This window comes from Crotalus tigris, unplaced genomic scaffold (genome assembly GCF_016545835.1).
Source record: "Crotalus tigris isolate CLP2741 ecotype Arizona unplaced genomic scaffold, ASM1654583v1 scf7180000024469.1203045, whole genome shotgun sequence".
NCBI lineage: Eukaryota > Metazoa > Chordata > Lepidosauria > Squamata > Viperidae > Crotalus > Crotalus tigris.
The window spans coordinates 950,706-970,789 of NW_024100640.1; the positions used below are offsets into that span (position 1 = coordinate 950,706).

Consider the following 20,084-nt stretch of genomic DNA (forward strand, 5'->3'; position numbering starts at 1 on the left):
ATGGGCAGAGGCCATGGTCGCCATGGCGTTGCTGGGCTGCCTGAGTGATCTGTGGCGGGCCGTGGAGGTGGTGGGTGGCCCAGTGGGCAGGGCAGAGCAGGGGTGGGGGTGGGGAGCTGGTTTTTGGGCACTCGGTCTCTAAAGGGTTCGCCCTCCCTGCTCTAGGCTGTGGCCCACTAGTGGGCCATGAGCTGTTTGTAACTGGGCCGCGGAAACAGCGGGCGAGCACACACTTCCCCACTTGTGCAAGCAGCGGGTGAGCACATGAGCACAAATGGAGCTGCACATGCGCGCTTGACAGCCACTTGCGCAAAACCATCCCCTCTCCCCCTCTCACAAAGCTGGAAAGATTGGGGATCTCTGATCTCTGGATGGTTCCAGGGGCTATTTTTTTATGTACTCCGATCCTTAAATTGACCAGGTATCTGATAAGTTAAGAAGTATATTGTTTTTGAGATTGATGTTACATGGTCCTATTATTCCTCCACTTAATCAGCTGCATTCTGCAATGGCTGTAGCTTTGAACATTTTTTAAAAAGTGAATCATTACGGTAACCCAATTGATAAATTATTAGCGTCTGAATCCAGTTAGGCTCAATGTCTTCCTTGTCTGTCTCCAGGGATACGTTGAAATAAAGGAAAACCCTCAGGCTATGCACCTGTTCCTTCACGAGAGTGCTACCTTCTCCACCACAATTCTCAGGGAGCAGACAGCATCCGTGGCCAGGAAGGCCTTTGCCCAGTTGTAGCCTTTCTTTGATCAGGAAGCTCTTCAGACAATTACCCATGCCTTGCTCACTGCATGGCTTGACTACTATAATACACTCTACATGGAGCTGCCTTTGAAGACTACCTGAAAGCTTCCTTTGGTCTAAAATGCAATAGTATAGGTAGCGATGGGCATGCCTTAATATGCCCATGTAATACCTCTGCTTCGCAAGCTGCGCTGGTTGCCAATTTGCTTCCAGGTGCAATTTGAGATGCTAGTTGTTACCTGCAAAACCCTTTGTGGCATAGGGCCAGATGACTTAATATGTACCTGGCTGATTTTTATCTGGTATTGTTGGTGCATTTCAGGTTCCCTCAATTAAAGGAATAGCATATATCAGGATCCTGGAAGCACACCTTCTCTATAGTCGTATCTGCCCTCTGGAATAACATTCCTATCGAAATTTGGGCAGCCCTCACCTTACTGGTGGTTTGAAGGAGCTTGAAGACCTGACTTTTCACCAGGGCTTTAGTAAAGGTGAGGGATGCTCCCATGAATGGTGTGAGTTTATTTCTGTTCCAGTCCAGTTTTTGTCATCTTGTTATCTTTTATTCCTTTAAATAAAAGGAATTCAGTTTCTGATTGTATTTTTAAAAATGTATTTTTCTTGTGAGCCGCCCAGTCATTGGGAGTCGGCTGGCATACAGATTTGATAAATGCCATCTTAGTTTCTAGTTCTGAAAACTACTTATACACAGCACCTCTCTCTTAGCTAGTTTCCACTTCAGTTTGTTGACCCTTATAGATAAAATAAGAGATAAGATAACCTTTATTGTCATTTTTTTTTTACTGTGGGCATAACGGCACATCAAAAATGAAATTTAGTTGCCCGCTCTCAAAGTGAAACACATATGTGACACACACTTAAACATACTATGTACAACATATGCATAGACCCACACCCCTACATATACATAACAAATAAATATTAAATAAATGTCCATCTTGAATATATAACGGAAGGAGTTATCCAACTATTAGCTATATGGCAACGCATACGAAAAGAAGTAATTATTTTATCATAGCCACTGCCCCAAAGAATCATACGTATCTATATCTATTGGGGAAAACTACGTGTGTCACTTTAGATGTATCTGTGTATCAATCTCACGTAACTAGAAAAGAACCAGAAATATTGCCTACTACCTGTTCCTGACTCTTTCACACTGATAATGAGGATGGTTTTGAGTCTGATAATGGGAATGAGTCCATCTGCCAGAGATCCCCTGAAAACCTAGTCCTAACCCTGATTGCAATTTTATATTCAGAACCAGAGCATGAGAGACTCCAAACTTTATTTACAACTGGATTTTTACAGCCAGACCCTGAAATTAAAGGTGTAGTCCTTTAAGCCATAAACATTTCCAGATGATATATGGTGATATAAATGCATAAATATAGCTTGATTGATAAAAGCAAAGTCAATATCTTAAGGTAGAAATTTACTTCTTAGTGGCCCACCAGAGGCCTCTGGGGTGCTCATAAGCAGGACTGTTATTATATTCCCAACACTTTCCTGCTGTACCTTTTAGATCAGTGGTTCTCAACCTTTTTAATGCCGCGACCCCCAACTGGTGGTAAGTCGAGGACTACTCAACCGGTCATAAGTCGAGGACTACTCAACTGGTGCAGCACCGTTTGCAGAATGGGACTTTTGGCGGGCTCAGCAGGGCAGAGACAGCCTGGACAATTCCTATTGGCTTTTGAAAGCCAATAGAATTAGACTCTATTCAAGAGAGTCTATTCTATTGGCTTTCAAAAGCCAATAGAATAAAAGGGAGTAGCACAGCTAAGGAAAAGGGGGAAAAAATGGCGGACTGCGTTGTTTGGCGACCCCCGTGAAATGGTCGTTTGACCCCAAATGGGGTCCCGACCCACAGGTTGAGAACCGCTGTTTTAGATGCATGCTGCTCCTAATCTAGAGATGACATTACATTTTTGGGATGAAAAAGCTTTTTTTTAAAAAAAAATTATAAATTTTTACAATTTTACAATAAAAACCCCTTCCCCGATCCCTCCCAGCCCACCCCAAAACCCTCCCCCATTCTTCCCAGAGCTGAATACAGGGTTAACTATCTTATAAGAAAAAACTTTTAAACCCAAATAAACCTCAAGCAAGTATAATCACATTCAGTAAACAAATTATTAAATACTTTAACTCCATTATATATAAAAAAACAGAAAGAGAAAAAGAAGAAAAGAAAAAAAAATAATAAATAATAATAATAATAATAACAAAAAAAACAAAAACAAAACTATTCTACACTTCTAAATAATATCTTAAACTTTAAATATAAATTATTCAAAAGCTAAACGATATTTTCTTACATCATACTTATATTGTATAAAAATTTATCCATCTTTTCCACACCAAGAGATACTTCTCTTGCGACTGATCTTTCAAATAAGCCGAAATTTTTGCCATTTCAGCTAAATAAGAAACTTTAAAAAACCATTCCTGCAAAGTAGGCAAAGATTCCTTCTTCCAATATTGCCCTATTAACAACCTTGTCGCTGTAATTAAATTTAACATTAAAATAATCTCTTTATCATTACAATCAGAAACAATACCCAACAAAAACAGTTGTGGGGTAAATTTTATCCAGGATGAAAAAAGCTCTTAATTGACCGGTCATCCAATCCCGTTTTAAAGCTATTTAGGTTGACGGCCATTGCTCTGTTTGGTGATAATGAATTTCACAAGTTAATTATACATTATGGGAAGAGATTTTTTTCCCTTTAAATCTCCTTCCAACCAGATTCAGTGGATGATCCATGAACCCCTGTTTTGAGAGAGAGGGAGAAAAAAAAAATCTTCCCATTTATTTTCTCCATGCTATACAGAATAGATTATGCCTTAAACATGCCATAATTCCATCACAGTTTTTCCCAATACATGTTCTTCCTCCCATTTTCTGCCCATCTACCAAATGAAAGAGATGTCTTTCTTATGATATGCCTGTCTCCACCTCAAATTACAAAACAAAAGTGTCCAAAAGATTGTAGTCTATTGCTACAGCAAAGACTACAATCATTTTGATTGCCCTCTTCTACACTTTGGCCAGCTTTATTGTGGAATAGGACAGCCAGGAAATGCCTACAGTATCTCATATGCTGATGTACCATAGAACTGTTTATTTACTAAACAGTTCCAAACATCACCACATTCCAAACATCTGGTGGTTAATAAAAGTGTATATGATAATATTTTTAAAATAACATCTCACTTTTCCTCCAAAAGCTCAAGGCCATACACACTGAACACCCTCCATTTTCCCCTTACAAGAATCCTGTGAAATACTTTGGGCTGAAAAAAAAAAATAACTGGCCCAAAGTCATGCAGTCAGCTTCCATGATGGAGATGTTGAACCTGATCCTAATTTAACACTTGAACCACTATCCCACATGGACTCCCCAAAATTTGGATTAGAAATGTTGCTAATGGTTTTTGTATCGCAAGTTGCTCTGTTGAAGAGAACTGCTGCCTTTAAAATGAAGTGGTAGCACACATTTCCACCTTTTTTATGCATTATGCATTACAATTACTCAATTTTACAACATTTCTTCTGGCACTCTTTAAACAAATGCATGGTTGTTAAATGAATCTGGAATCGGCTTAAACAAGTCCGTTTCTCCCAATGGGCTTTTTGACAGAAAAGAGAAGTAAATGTCAGAAAATGGGAAAACCCACAAAAAATTGTGGTTACATGTGTGTGGGATACTGTAACGGCTGTAAATGTGAGCCGGTGCCAAAGATCCAAAATGTGATCGTGTGATTGCAGGGTGGCTGTAAGTAGCTCTGGAGAACTCTGTTGTAACTTCAACCAATCGAGGACTACCTTTAACTATCAAATCTGACCAGGCTTTATATTCCAGGCTGCTTTTATTGAATCTGACCTCTTGCTAAAAATTGATCTTTGCAACCCAGGTGATCCTGGGTAATGCATACTGACCCTTCACATGATAAATACCTGAAGGCTTTTATCTGAAATATCCAATTTCTTCTCTGTACAATCAATGATCTACTTAATAAGCAAGGAATGTTCATGAAGTCTAGGCTTTAAGCAATTTTTTTTACATGTTCTCACTGCCATGCAAACAGGTTGCCCAAATCTAAGGCATTTCATTCCTTAAAAAAAAAAAAAATACATCCCTCACACAATGGATGATGTAATGGCACTTTGCATTCTACTGAAAAGGCTCAGAAGGGTTTCCAAATTCTATCCCATAAAACGAAGTCTTCAGCTTTAAATATATGTGCAAAAAGGAGAATTTTCAATTGGAGACGCTACTTTTTGATTCTATGCCTTTTACTCCGAATCCTCAAAATGAATGTTCTCATGACAGCTTACGAAGCAACAAGAAAAACAAAACACTTGAAACACAAAAGCAGGTATCTAGTAGTAAATCAGGAAAGCAGAAATGAAACTGCCGTCATAGAAAAGCTAAGTCTTTTTTAAAAAAAAATTAAGCGTATGTGGACGTATCAATCTTTTATCTTCATTCAAACCACATATAAAGGGAAAGGTGATGTTATTGAAAAAAGCTATGAAAACTGACTTTTCAATTATTGATGCCATAAAAAAATTAACTATTCTGTGGAAAATGTTAAGTAAACCCTTGCTCTAATACAGTGGTTCTCAACCTTTTTAATGCCGCGACCCCCAACTGGTCATAAGTTGAGGACTAAACCGGTCGTAAGTCGAGGACTACCCAACCGGTCGTAAGTCGAGGACTTTCCCTGCCCGGGAGCACCGCGCATGCGTGGTGCCACCCCCTGCGCCGGCCAAGGCGTAGCTGGCAAGCGGCAGAGACGGAGCAGCCGACCATCGGCTGGGCCACCAGCTGGCCCAGCCCAAGGGAGGTAAGGCACCCGCCGGAAAAGAGGAAAAAATGGCGGACAGCCTTGCTTGGCGACCCCCGTGAAATGGTCGATCGCCCCCAAATGGGGTCGCGACCCATAGGTTGAGAACCGCTGCTCTAATAGCTGGTATTGCTCCTTTGGCAGAATCAGCCTCAGGGAAATGTTTCTTATAACTGTCTGTCTGTTTCTGTTACTCACTGGAATTTTTTTCCCCACTCTTCCACGCAGAAGTTTTTCAGCTGTGTGATATTTGAGGGCTTTCTTGCATCCACAGCTCGGGTCAAATCACCCCATAGCATCTCGATTTAGATTTAATTCTGGGCTTTGTCTTGCCCATTCCAGAACTCAACATCCATTTTTCCTCCAGCAATTCCTTGGTGGGGTTATTCAAAGGTTGTGAGTCATTGTCATGTTGCAAAGTCTTCTTTCGGTTGAGATTCAATTTTCTGACAGATGGTCTCGCGTTTTCTCAAGGTACAATGAAGAATTCATAGTGAATTATGAGCCTGGGTCCTGATGCAACAAAGCAGCCCCAGGCAATATTTCCACTACTTTGCCTTATAGCTGGTATCAGATTCTGGTGAAACGCCGTCTTTTGAGTTTTGTCAAACATATCTTCTGGTGCTGTACCAAATAATTCCATCCTTGCCTTGTCCATCCAGAACACATTGTTCCAGAAGTCCTAGCCTTCATCAAGATATTTATTAGCAAACTTTGGTCTTGACCTGATATTTTTAGTGTCAGCAAAGATTTCCTTCTGACACTCTTATCATGAAGATCTAATCTGCCCATTTTCTAAGGATAGATTCATACAATTTGACAACAATAGTGATGAGAGCTACCCGTAGGACATATGATGAAATTCTGGTGTTCTAAGACATGTCTTTCAACATCTTTCTTTCTGCTCCCTGGTTGAACCTGTTGGAATTGCCTGCTTGGACAAGTTGGTGATTGTCTTCTCCACTTGTAGTTGATCTTCCAGACAGCAGAATGATTGCTGTCCAATTGTTTGGTAATCTTTTTAAACCCCTTTATCTATAACCCTTTTGAAGGTGAAGAACAACAAAGAACAACAAAGATCAAATCAAACTAATGTCTGAGTTTAAATAACACACCAGATACACTCTAACAATCTTTTTTTAAAAAAGGTCACCTGATCTGTGCCTGATTCTAATTTTAGATATTTGAGATAGTGATAAATGTGCAGGTGTGTTTAGTATTTCCACATATAAAATTTGCATTTATGTTTATTTAAATTACACAATGGACTGCAAAATGTTAACTGGTGCGTGATACTTGTAGATCATATCCCCTCTATCTATCAGTATTGTTGAAATGAAGATCAAACATCTGTACGTTGAAGAAGTCAAAAATTTCAAGGGAGTAAACATTCTAAAATTCGGTTTTCTGCATTTTTCTTAAAGGCAAAAGAACTCCATTTTCAAAATGGCAACATAAAGAGACGAAATAAAAAGGCAAGGCAACGTGCTCCTCCGAGGATGGAAAAGTATGATTTTGTGGCTTCTTTTTATCTGCCAAGGACTTCAGAATCCTGACTGATATAAAGCCAAATGTCTCTTCAGAAAATGCAATCTTTAGAAGTATCTCGTTCAAATTCCCAGGGCCAGCTGTTTCAGCATATTAAAGGGGAACATTAATACATTTTGAACGTCTCATGGTCACCGAGATCTTAAATATCTGGTGAAATTCTAGTTATTTGTGTTCTGGAAAACAGTTGTGGCGTTAAGAATTATAATTGCGGCAAGTATTTGCTGACTTGGTCTGTGGTGTACGATAATTGTATCCTTTTAGAAACAGCATGAGCTGCATGGTTAGCATATTTACCCAAGAAAAACTGAGCAAAAAGGTCAATTGCTTTTTAAAATTCAGGCTCATTTCTCTCAGCTTCCATCCACGTTTTCTTTCTTCTTTCCGAGTTACTCTATAGTTCCAGTCTATGGTTCCTACTGAGTTATGGCCTTTCAGACAGCCTTTGGCTCAGTCTGATTTTTCAAGCTGTCCTCTTTCTTTTGGGCACCTGGCATCAGCATCAACACAATTCAGCAGCGTCAACTGACCTTTGGAAAACATCTTCAGGAAACTACTGAGGAAGAGGAACTTAGAAAGTCAGCCCAGTCCCATTTTGTACATTTTGATATGAATCCAAAGATCACGTAGTTCCTCCCCCCCTTTCTGCTTTCAGTTATAATCTCTTTAATCTAAGTTTCTTTCTCAAAATATTCAGGATTCATCAACCAGTTCTTTTTCTCTTCATCTTCACATTTCAGGCAGTCTACTTTTGAGGGGTATTTTTTTTTAGTGCATTCTACTTCATTACAACAGTTTTTTCAAGGTCTTTTTTCTCTTTGGCTAAAGCAGTTTTGCATCACAAACTACACTTTCATTTTTACTTCTTTCACTTGGAAACAATCATATAGTTTTTATTCTGGTTCCTTTTGCTTCTCTTCAGGGTTATTCTACTCCTTTTTTATGTTTCTTCCAGCCCAAACCACATACGAGTTCCTCAAGTCTCAAGTTTCCTTAATTGAATTTACATTTTCCTTCCGTCCTACTAATGATTAGCTACCATCTTAATTCTTTTTCTAAGCTAATAATCCTTCTTAAATTCTTCACTGACATTTCAAACTGTGTGAGATGAAAGTATCCGTTGCTCTCCTTTATTCTTCTACCTCTGTACAGTTGTACGTTCCCTAGAAACGCTGTTCTCTTCTATCTTAATCCTCCTTCTTTGCCCCACATTAAAAAGTGCTGAATGCCACTTTTTTTCCAATCTCAGCCTTCTGCTAAAAGTCTCACTTCCAGTTTTGAACCTCAAACTTACTTTCGTTATCTTCTGGCACATGTACCTATGTGATGAATGTGGCCCATCACACACATCAGCCAATTCAGTTTCATTAGCACTTTTTTCCTAGTCTTATGACTTTGTTTTAAGTCACAAAGTAGTTAAGTAGTACAACAAGAATGCCACTGTTTATTAGAGAAGAGCACCAAAGATGATCAGGGGACTGAAGGCTAAAGCATATAAGGAACGGCTGCTGGAATTGGGTATGTCTAGTTTAATGAAGAGAAGGACGAGGGGGGATAGGATAGCAGTGTTCCAGTATCTCAGGGGCTGCCACAAAGAAGAGGGAGTCAAGCTATTCTCCAAAGCGCCTGAAGGCAGGACAAGAAGCAATGGGTGGAAACTAATCAAGGAGAGAAGCAACCTAGAACTAAGGAGAAACTTCCTGACAGTTAGAACAATTAACTAGTCGTGGAACAACCTGCCTCCAGAAGTGGTGAATGAAGTTTTTAAGAAGAGACTGGACAGCCATTTGTCCGAAATGGTATAGGGTTTCCTGCCTGAGCAGGGGGTTGGACTAGATGACCTCCAAGGTCTCTTCCAACTTTACTACTACGTACTACTACTATGTCATCCAGCTTTATCAAAAGGTATGGGGATTCTTACAGTCAACCATCCTTATATTTTGTGGCCTTTCATCGACTGTTTAACTTAATTTGGAATGTGAAGGCCCAGAAAAATAAAAAAGGAGGGAGGGAAAAACAGAGCATGCGGAGATTAGTTTTCTGAAAATGTTTCCCTAAATTTTTCCTGTAGATAAATAGGAAATTATGAAGAAATAAAACATCTTTGGAATATTTTTGGTTTTAGAATAGGTAACATTGCTTCTAATTTAAGATGTTATTAACTGAAAATATGTAGCATGATGGGACCCAGGGAACTTTCACTAATGGTGAATTGTTACTTGCTTTCACTTGGTGTCCTAACCATTTCTACATAAGCTTTATTTTTGTTTTCACACTATAGATACTAAAATAGGAGCTAGCACAGAATGCATCAGTCTAAAACTCTTTTTCTGAAAATGTCTTCATTTGCAATTTGGGCAGACAAAAGCACTTCTTATTTACTGATTGCTTCATTAAATGCTTTTGGTCTGTGCACTGAAGGTAAAACAAACAGGGTGGATTATGTTCATAAGTGCTTGGAATGAATGGAGCCACTGTATAAAATCCTTCAACATATTCTGATGGTTTATGCAGCCTGAATGGGATCTGTATTCAGCCAAAACTTATTTATAGCTATAAATTAAAGCAGAGATGAAGAGTGGAAAAGCATATTTTTCTATTTCTTGTCGAAAAATCCCAGGATTTTGAGAACAGAAACTAGTATAGATGATGGTCACCTACTTGTTTGGCTTCTCTTATTCTGCTTTATTCAATCTATATCAAATAGCCTAGGCTAAAACTATAATCTTCACTTATAATGTCCCTTAATTTTAATTTCTCCCCTGCTCTTCTTTTAGTCCACAGTTCCTTCTCTGATTGTATCATGTCCCTTTATTCCTATTTTACTCTTAACTGATTTGATTTAATCATATATTTCAGAGACTTTGCAATATCTGAGAAATGCTACGAATACTGGGTAAGTATAAAAAAACCTGTAGTATGGAGCCATTTTGAACAATAACAAGTTTTCACTAATAACATTAAGATAATTTCATTGTTGGTTGAAACAAGAAGAGATTGGACAGCTATTTGTCTGAAATGGTATAGGTTTCCTACCTGAGCAAGGTGTTGGACTAGATGACCTCCAAGGTCCCTTCCAAATTTATTATTATTATTATTATTATTATTGCAATAGTGAATATTATACCAATATTGTATGATAGCTAATATAAATAGAATAATATGCCATAAGTGATGAAATAATTTCTTAGTATAAAACTGAAAATAACTGCAATATAAAAATATAATTTTTTTTAATGGAAAAGTTAGATTTTATTTTGTAAATAACCTATTTCAATTTACCTACATTATAACTGAAATATAATCAGAAATATAGCCAAATGAGGATTTATTTCATTGCCTGAATGTCAGATTTGCTTATTCAAAACAATGTGCATTATTTATTCTCAATAACCCTCTCTGATCATTATTAAAGCTGAACCTACTTATAACCAAAATGAAGAAAATCGAACAATACACAAACACACACACACACACACACACACACAATGTAGCAACATTTACAATTGAGACTCTACGAGAAAACAACTTCGGGAAAATGTAGATTAAAGATGTTCACTAGGACAATAGAAGTCTAGAGAAATATGCTATGTTTATAATACAGTATTCAGACTGTATTATACAAAAAGACAGATTTAGAATCGAAATTATGAGTTACTGGTTCAATAAAAAAAGGGCAAAACTCTTTTCATTTCACAGTAATAATAGCAATTTTTCAGATATCAAATGGTTATTTTCAGCTTGAAAAGTATAAGAATAAAAAAGGCAGGATTCAGGTTCCCTCTGCTTTATACTTTAGATATCATTTCCCCTCTAAAATAGCTTAAAATATGATTATTTTGATTTTTCAACTTTCAGAATGGAGATGAAAATATCCAAGTCCAATCTGAAAAGCACTACTTATTTCAGCTACTGCAAATAATCAGGGCAGTAAATATGAAGAGGGAAAGAGGATTGGGATTTTATTATGTTCTTTTCCAGTTGACATGTTCCAATTCCCAGGCCTCAGAAGCAAAACTAAATTCCTAACTTTGTTAAATAAAAGCTTTCATTCTTGGGACACCAATGTTTTCCTAAAACATTATCCAGCTTAATAACCAAACTGTAAACAACAGAAAATAAATACAACGTTTTAACAGAAACAGCCAAGAATCAAATCAGGGAAAGTACATCCTATTCAAAGTAGATTAAACATCTAATTTGTTTTGCAGTTCGAACTACTTGCTTTGATTGGTTTGGAGCATGGAAATACTAAATAGAACAAAAATAGTACAATATCTTTTATTTGAGGTGAATACAATATCTAATTTTAATTTATTACTTATTTATCCCGAGTAACTTTGCAGTTCAGTAAGCAGAAGCTAGAATGTGAGCAATCTAGGCCAACATAAGTTTTCATGTACTACCTGCTAAACCCATGAGAACAATATTATGGATGAAATTTATAGCCTTGGCTGTCGAGGGAAAAGTCACCTTAGCTCTGTACCACTGTATGGCAAGGAATTATTGCTACATAAAACTATACTACAAAATAGGGCAACAGCCCATTAAAATCCACTTATCGCCTCTGCAATTCTTCATTCTATTACTGACAAAATGGAACAAGCCTTAGTAGCATGCAAGCTGCAGAGCATCTTTACTGTTCATAGATTTGTGTGCTTCCCAAGTCCTAAAAAAATGCCTCTGTGTCAGCCACGAACAACCAGATCCAGACCCAGACCCAGATCTGAAGGGTTTAGACTAGCTACCTTATTGTCTATGGAGATTCTCAAATCATCCAGGTCATGGTTGTCCCAAAGGTGCTTTTGCAAAAGGCCACTAGACTTTTCCTTATAGATGTTTCCCTTCTCATCCAAGAAGCTTCTTCAGTTCTCAACTGAAGAAGCTTCTTGGATGAGAAGTGAAAAGTTTTCAAGGAAAAAATAAAGTCCAATTGCCTTCTGAAGAAGCACCTTCGGGATAGCTGCTTTATTGTTCTCTGCTTATAATCCAGGAATCTCCCCAGACTGGCAGACTTGCATGGGAAAGACCAGGTAAGACTCAAAAGTATGGGGGAGGGAGGGACATCAGACCTTGCCCTGTTGTATTAATGTAGAAGGCCCAAACTACCATGTTTTCCCCAAAATAAGACTGGGTCTTATATTAATTTTTGCTCCAAAAGGTGTATTAGGGCTGATTTTCCGGTTAGGTCTTAAATTCAGGGAAATACGATACTAAATATGTCTGATGATCTTAACTGGGGCTTATTTTGGGGGTGGGGCTTATATTACGAGCATCCTGAAAAATCTTGCTGGGGCTTATTTTCCAGTTGGGTCTTATTTTGGGGGAAAACATAGTAATTCCCCATTTGAGTCCTCCTTCCAACTGGGACAATTGCTCTTCAACAGTCTACACCAGTATAAGTCTCCTAAAAGCAACTGAACCTCGACAGAAAGCCTTGGGAGATGACACATCATTTGGATCTTCCAGTAAACCTTAAGATGCACACATCCAGGGAAACAGCTTAAGTAAGCTTTGATGTTACTTTTTTAAGGTCTTCAGAAAGCTAACAAATACGAGGCTTGGTTTTTAGTACAGAACCCATCTCCTCACAATATGTAATCATGGCCGGAACCATAACTGGCTGATTCTATGGGGCTGTCATCTTACATTACCTTTTCACGGGCTCTGTCTGTACAAGAGCTGCATCTATCATGGCTTTCATCCATAATTCCATTTCCTTCCCTGTATCTGTGCAGAAATAATAGGTCCTCATGTTTGGATGAGCTGCCTGATTGGAAATGACACGGTCATTTTGTGGGGAGAAAGGTACAACATTCTGTCACAGAAAAGAGAGAATGGGAAGAAAATCAAAGATCATTACTGGTTTCCTTAATCAGTAATTTATCGCTTTCAAGATTTATGCAAGCTGCTGCTAGAAACCCACCCCACTGTAACTAATACAAAACTATTCATCATTGTGCTCATCTTCTGAGGCAATTATATTGGAGGAAAAGCACATTAGTATTAAATTTGGAAGGCTTGTTGTTGTTCAGAGCCCCTGCTGAGTTTCTAAATGATTTCTATCAATTATAGAATAAATATTTTCTGCCGGCATCTGGTATGCACAGATTATAGAAATGGATTAGCTGGGATCAGGGAAAAAAACCCAAAACATAGGAAGTTGCAAATATATACTCACCCGTTAAAATATGAAGCGTGATTTAGTTTACTCATCGCCAAGAACAGCTCAAAGTAGTTCAAATCCAGGAAACAAAAATGTGAAAGGTCAGGACATTTTATAGAAAAAGAGTTAATTATGCATACAATGAAGAAAATGTACCTTGAAAAACCTATGCTAAGGACAGCAGGTCAGATCTGGGGAAAAGACCAGCCTAACACTATTTTCACTTGAATGTCTGAACTACAGGTAGTCCTCAACTTACGATCACAACTGAGCCCCAAAATGGTTAAGTCAGACATTTGTTAAGTGAATTTTGCTCCATTTTACAACTTTTCTTGCCTCGGTTGTTAAGTGAATCACTGCAGCTGGTAAGTTAGCAACCTTGTTTGTTATCTGGCTTCCCCATTGACTTTGTTTATCAAAAGGTCACAAAAGGGGATCACAAGAATTTTGATCACATGATCACATACAACGGTCATTAAGTGTGAAAAATGTACATAAGTCACTTTTTTCAGTGCTGTTGTAATTCTGAAAGGTCATTAAACAAAAGGTTGTTAATGATACAAGTAGTCTGCTTTTGTTTGGCAAGATTTTTCTCTACAGGAGATTTATCCAAGGGGTTAACAGCTTCAGGAGTTATGGGTGTGGGAAAAGACTAACTTCATTAAAAAGAACATGCAAATCCTACGAGGAAACTATATGGAGCAGGAAGAGGAAGTAACTAGCTTGCAAAGACAAGGCTAATTGGAATCTCTGACAGGTATTAAAAACACAAAAAGGCAATGCTCACATGTTGTGCTGGGTTGAAATTAATTTCAGTTTAATAGGTTACAGATCCTACTAATTGTGCTTTAATTGAATAAGCAAATAAGCAAAATGCATTTATTTCCTGAGAAAACTATAAAAGTCTTACGCTGAAGTTGCAGGAGTATTGCAATCAAATCAAATTATCCCTTAGTTGGTTAGAATGGAAAACAAACACATGCATTCCGATTTAATGAAACAAGGAAGAAAATGTCTGCGTGCATTTTTGTTTCAGGAACTGTTCCCTTTCTGTGATTCATGTGTTCACAATTATACTCCACTGAAATATAAAACACACACAAACATGAAGTTGAAGAATATTCTCACCTTAAATGCATATTTGCGGTTGATATGATCTTCAGAAGAAAGCATGGCTATCTGAAAGCTTGGAAGAAGAATGCTCCCTAATATTCCTTCTTCTTTTTCATCTAGAAAATATAGAAAAATAATTGAGAAAAGAGGGAAATTATCATAGAGTGTAAGAGAAAAAATGCATATACATCTTCCCTGGCTTTTGGAACCTGAATCTTTTATATTTGGCAATTTCGCTTGTTGTTTTCCCTTTGTAACCACCATCTGTTTCCACAACAGATTCTTAGAGATGACAAGTAATGATGCTTTTAGAGTAAAATCTGATAAAACAGCTAACTCAGTCGGGCTCTCTGCTTATCTTCTGGAGACATATGTGTGTGTTTGTGTAGGCATGGGTACACAGAACAATGATTGCAGCTAAAGACTTACTGGAGAAAGAATGTGTCAGGCGCAAAAGAAAGGTCCACACATGAAAGTCCAATTAAACCAATTTATTGCTATTCATGCCAATATACAAGAATATTCTCAACTGCATCTCCTTGGAATTAGATAAGGAATTAGATAAGGAATTCAAGGGAGGTTGGACATAGCTTGTGGCTATGTAGGGATTCTAGACTGGTCTCTCTTTTAACTCCGCCCACAGGTTCTGCCACTCCTTCTTCTACAGCACAGGTGTCAAACTCGATCGCATCACATGACTTATCGTGATTTTTTTTTTGCTTTTGTGAAGCTGGGGTGGGTGTGGCTTGCATGTGATGCATCCGGCCCACAGGCCGCCAGTTTGACACCCCTGTTCTACGGAATGTGAATAGGAAAACAATTTGAAAGGACTCATGGGGCTATAAATCTCCATTAAATTACGCCATTTCTTCCAGCAGTGAAAAAGAATAAAGAGTCATCTAGAACAGGGGTGTCAAACTGCCGGCCCGCAGAAGCCACACCCACCCCATTGCTGGCAATGGCAAAACAGTCCCGATACATTACATGACATCACGTGATGTTGCGAGTTTGACATGTCTGATCTAGAAACCCAACTGTAAACCCTAGGTCGCCAGCCACCTCTATGTGTCCTGTTACCTCCCTCCTTCCCATCAGAGATCTTCTCAGAGCCATTGACTGATCCTTTCGACAAGTCATCATAAATATTTTCCCCCAATCATCAAGATATTATTTGACTATATGGATAGGGAAGATTAAATAAAAGACCTGAATTAAAGGCCTGTTATTTTAAAGATAGTGTTAAGGTAAGGGAGTTTACGATGCCTCTTGAGTAGAGAGGACTCTGTAATTCAGCTATGCAATGTTTCATATACAGTTTGGAAGGCACCCTTGGAATTTGTGGGAATAGAGCATTTGTCTGCAACTCATTAAAACAACAGAATAAGAGACTTCCATTATAGCAGCCCAATCCTGGATCCAGGCGAAGTAGCTTTAATAATTATTTTAATTCATTATTGATTAATTAATACCACAGCTGCATTGGCATTCTGTGTGTTCCAACACATTTTTTCTCAACTGAATCCAAAGCATAGCAAAGCTTTACTCTCAGGTATATTAAGACCATCTTGTTACTGCCAGTTCATATTCCTGCTAAAGACTAGACTGAATTCTGCAACTGCTTTTCAATCAGTGTCTGCATGGTTCCAAAACAAAACATATGTCTCCACACTGTTGAGCACTCAGGGAAGGTATCCTATCTCTCTTTAGTGGCAGCTCTGAAATAAAATAATGCTGCTGTTGTTTGTTTGTTTTCCAAAAGAAACAGACAGTCTTCAAAGAAGACTATCATTGCTACAACATAAATCTTCTGGAATTAAAAAAAAAAGCACAACTCACTTTTAATTAAATACCCCTTTGGATGCAAAGAATATATGTAGATATTTCAGTGTTATTAGTACTCATGAAGGAACATGATATAGTCCAATCATTGAATAAACTAGTTCCATGGAGAGAGGTTTTTTCCATGGACCGGAGATGAGTGGTGGTTTAGCATTCTACCTGCATCCCACTTCCTGCTTTGCTTGTTTGCACAACCCGGTTTCTGGCATGCTGCGGACCAGTGCTGGTCCTCGGACTGAGGGTTGAGTTCCCCTGATCTAGAGAAACAATACTATGCTGGAATATTGTCTGTCTGTCTGTCTATCCGTCCCACCCACTCATCCATCATCCATCCATCCATCCATCCATCCATCCATCCATCCATCCACAAATTGTCTTGCTCAGTTTTTCTCCAATTTGTTTCCTTTTTTCACAGCAGTTCTATTACATTTGAACGCAGGCAATAAATGAAAGTAGCCCTCTGAAATTATGTTTGCATCGTTAAATGGCACACGTGATTCCTGAGAATCAAGAGGATCAGTATGATGCAATGATAAATACTGGGGTGCAACTTGGGAGCTCAAGACGGGGGACACAGGGTTCCCGTCTCCTATTTTTCCGTACAACATCCATGTATGAGGCGTGTTGGGATGAGAGAGAGATAGAAGAGTAAAGTCATTCAATGAGCTTCCATGGCTGAGGATGGCCAACATCTTAAGGACTACACTGCAAAATAAATACATTTGTCTGTGGATGGAACATGTTAACTCCCACTTTATGTGCCAAATGGATTTACATCACTGAACACCAAACGATATGCCTCATGCCAGACTGTGAGTAGGATTTGCATGTGTGGTTTCTGTATGGAACTCCCCACAAATCTTTATGGTGCCCACAAGACAACCAAGATAGCTGAGCCTTGTGGCAGTCTACACAACTTAAAAATAGTGTTTAATTCTTATATCAACCAAGATAAAACAAATGCCTCATCACGGTTTGCATTTAATTAAGACTCTCCTAGCTGGAAGCAGCACACCTCCCTCAGTGAGTGTAAAACAGAGCTTTGAAAGTCTTAATTCGAATTTCAGTTCAGGATACTTTCTGATCCTCAGTCTCTAATATGCAATATGGGAATAAAACGTATCTATTTCCCAACATTATCATACATTTCCTAATATGAATACTTTCTCCTTCTACTAAAAATAAGCACCACTTTGAAATCCTCCCTCCCAGTGATGGCAAACCTTTTAGAGACTGAGTGCCCAACCCCCCCGCCCACCAAATTGCCCCTGCCCCGCCCACTGCCTGCCGCAGGGCCACCCACTGCCTCCATGGCCCGCCGCAGATCGCCATGGCGGCCCAGTAGCGCCATGGTGGCCACACCCTCTGCCCGTGCCCCACAGCATCATCTGCGTATGATGGGGTGCGAAGGCGGAGTCTTGTTCCTGCTGCCATGTCCTTGGCTACGCTGCTCTGTGCGGGCCATGCCCAGGGGCGACTCTCCTTTGGGGGGACTGCTGGTGAGGAGGGGACCATGGGGGGGGAGGCAGGGCTGGGACGACAGCGTGCGTGCCCACAGAGAGGGCTCTGAGTGCTGCCTCTGGCACACAGGCCATAGGTTTGCCACCACTGTTCTATCCCCATGAAGGCCTGAAAATCCTCCACTTTCTGAATCTCATCACTTAGCTTGAAAATTGTCCAATGCAGTGGCCACAGGACACCTTGCTTTCCTGGCTCCAAAAGTGACAGTAAGATTGATGGTAAGTCACCAGCTGAGGAAATGGGAACACCTGTTCAACAGTATGCTGTTATGAAACAGATCTACTCTTTTCCAGTTAAATGTCTAGTTCAGTGATGGCGAACCTTTTAGTGACTGAGTGCCCAAAACCTGCCTTGCCTCTGGCCCACCCCCACCTCTCCTGCCCGCAGGGCCACCCACTGCCTCCATGGCCCGCCACAGCAGATTGCCCAGGTGGCCCAGCAGTGTCATGGAGGCCATGCCCTCTGTCCGCGCCCCACAGCATCATCTGCACGCAATCGGGCGCGAGAGTGGAGTCTTGTCCTCGCTGCCTGGCTGCCATGTCCTTGGCTGCACTGCTCTGCACAGACTGCACCCTGGGCGACTCTCCTCTGGAGGGTTGCTAGTGAGGAGGGGGCCACGGGTGTGTGTGTGTGGGGCTGGGATGACAGCATGCGTGCCCACAGAGAGGGCTCTGAGTGCCGCCTCTGGCACCCGTGCCATAGGTTCGCCACCATTGGTCTAGTTTATTTCTAATTATATGTAAATTACATTGGTTATTAAAGATAACCATATTGATACTGAAACTATTTGCATTATTGCCATCTTATTAAAAACAGCCTCTCTACAAGAGCTTTCTTTCATCTACGAATTTTTTTGCCTCCTACGTGCATTTTTATTTGTACACAGTATATGAAAAGGATTAAGAAACAAACAATGACGATTCTCTTATCTCAGCCTTCGGTACAAATATTTATTCAATTAAGATTCTCTATTGTCTGCAGCAAAGGTGAATTTGCTCTTTTATCCTTCAGCAAATGCAAGAAAAACAGGAGCAAAAAAACATTGCCACAATGATAAACTACTATGGAGTTGAGCAAAAATCTTGAAACTTCAGGATAAAAAGGATCTTTATTGAATCTGAACCTTGCATATTCTTAATGTATTTACTGAAACATAACCTTAAAGTTGCAAGAATGGTTATAAATATTTGTGTTTCCTACACCATTGTAACAAAGGTTGCTTAGAACAGTTGTATGTTTATCTACAAGTTATTTTCACTGAATTTCTTGGGACAGAAAAAAAAAAACCCTCATTCTGACCTATAATATGCATTAATAATTGCTTTTATTTTTATGATTGCATTTTATACTACCAACTACTGAATCTTACAGCAATTTACAATAAAAGTAAAACCAGAATAAAAAAATAAAGTATATGCAGAACATTCATGGAACATTCTGATTCTGAAACAACCCAGCCAGTCATTCTGAGTGTTGCAGAAACTAATTTTTGTAGTGAACAATTTCTCTTTTCATTCTTCTATTCCTCCTTCCACTATGGTAATACAGTATTTGCAAGCGAATATTAGAATATCTGGTTATTAACACAATCTCCTTCAATTCTTTTACCATGGGTATATAAGTGGTCTATTTATCATCTTAGCAAGTTAACATATAAATTTAATATTGAGGCTAAAACCAATCAACAAAATGGAAATACTCAAATAATTTGCATTAAAGATACTCAGAACTTTTAAACCTGGTTAAGATTAGTAATGTAGATGGATACAATAGGACAGGGGTCTTCAAACCTGGTCCTTTTATGACTTGTGGACTTCAACTCCCAGAATTCCTCAGCCAGGCATGTGCCTGACTGAGGAATTCTAGAAGTCCACAAGCCATAAAACGGCCAAGTTTGAAGACCCCTGCAATAGGATGCTTTCAAAAAAAATATAATGACTGTTGTGGAAGATGGAGTTGTATGGCTATTTTGCAATTGTGAAAGATAAGTTCAGAACAAGGGGTTCTCAGACAGAAATGCCAGTTATGTCATAAATTGCTCAGCCTCAAGGCCATGAAGTGTGGGCAACAGCCCTTTGACAGATGAGAAAGATGGGAAGGAGAAACTATGATTGGGGTATAAAAGGGAACTGCACCCTCACACATAGAGCAACCAACTGTTTAGCAAAGCTTTATTTTAGTTTGTAATAAATATTATAATCAATTTGTGTCATGTGTGTACCTGAGATGAATACAAGACTAGCAGGTTAGTAAAACTTTAACAG

The 20,084-nt window shown here is 39.1% G+C and overlaps 1 protein-coding gene across 22 annotated transcripts in view; it reads right to left on the reverse strand.

Annotated features, from left to right (window-relative positions):
* The window catches only part of PLEKHA5 (pleckstrin homology domain containing A5), a 210,271-nt gene that overhangs the window by 61,060 nt on the left and 129,127 nt on the right, over nucleotides 1–20,084 (reverse strand). For 21 of the 22 annotated variants that reach the window (XM_039332909.1, XM_039332907.1, XM_039332908.1 and 18 more), the window contains 2 exons: nucleotides 14,476–14,576; nucleotides 12,836–12,951 (listed from right to left, as the gene is read on the reverse strand). In XM_039332909.1, the coding sequence (XP_039188843.1) occupies nucleotides 12,836–12,951; nucleotides 14,476–14,576 (217 nt within the window). Of the gene's footprint in view, nucleotides 1–12,835; nucleotides 13,000–13,362; nucleotides 14,430–14,475; nucleotides 14,577–20,084 lie in introns of those variants that run through there. The other variant, XM_039332922.1, reaches the window with a different exon arrangement.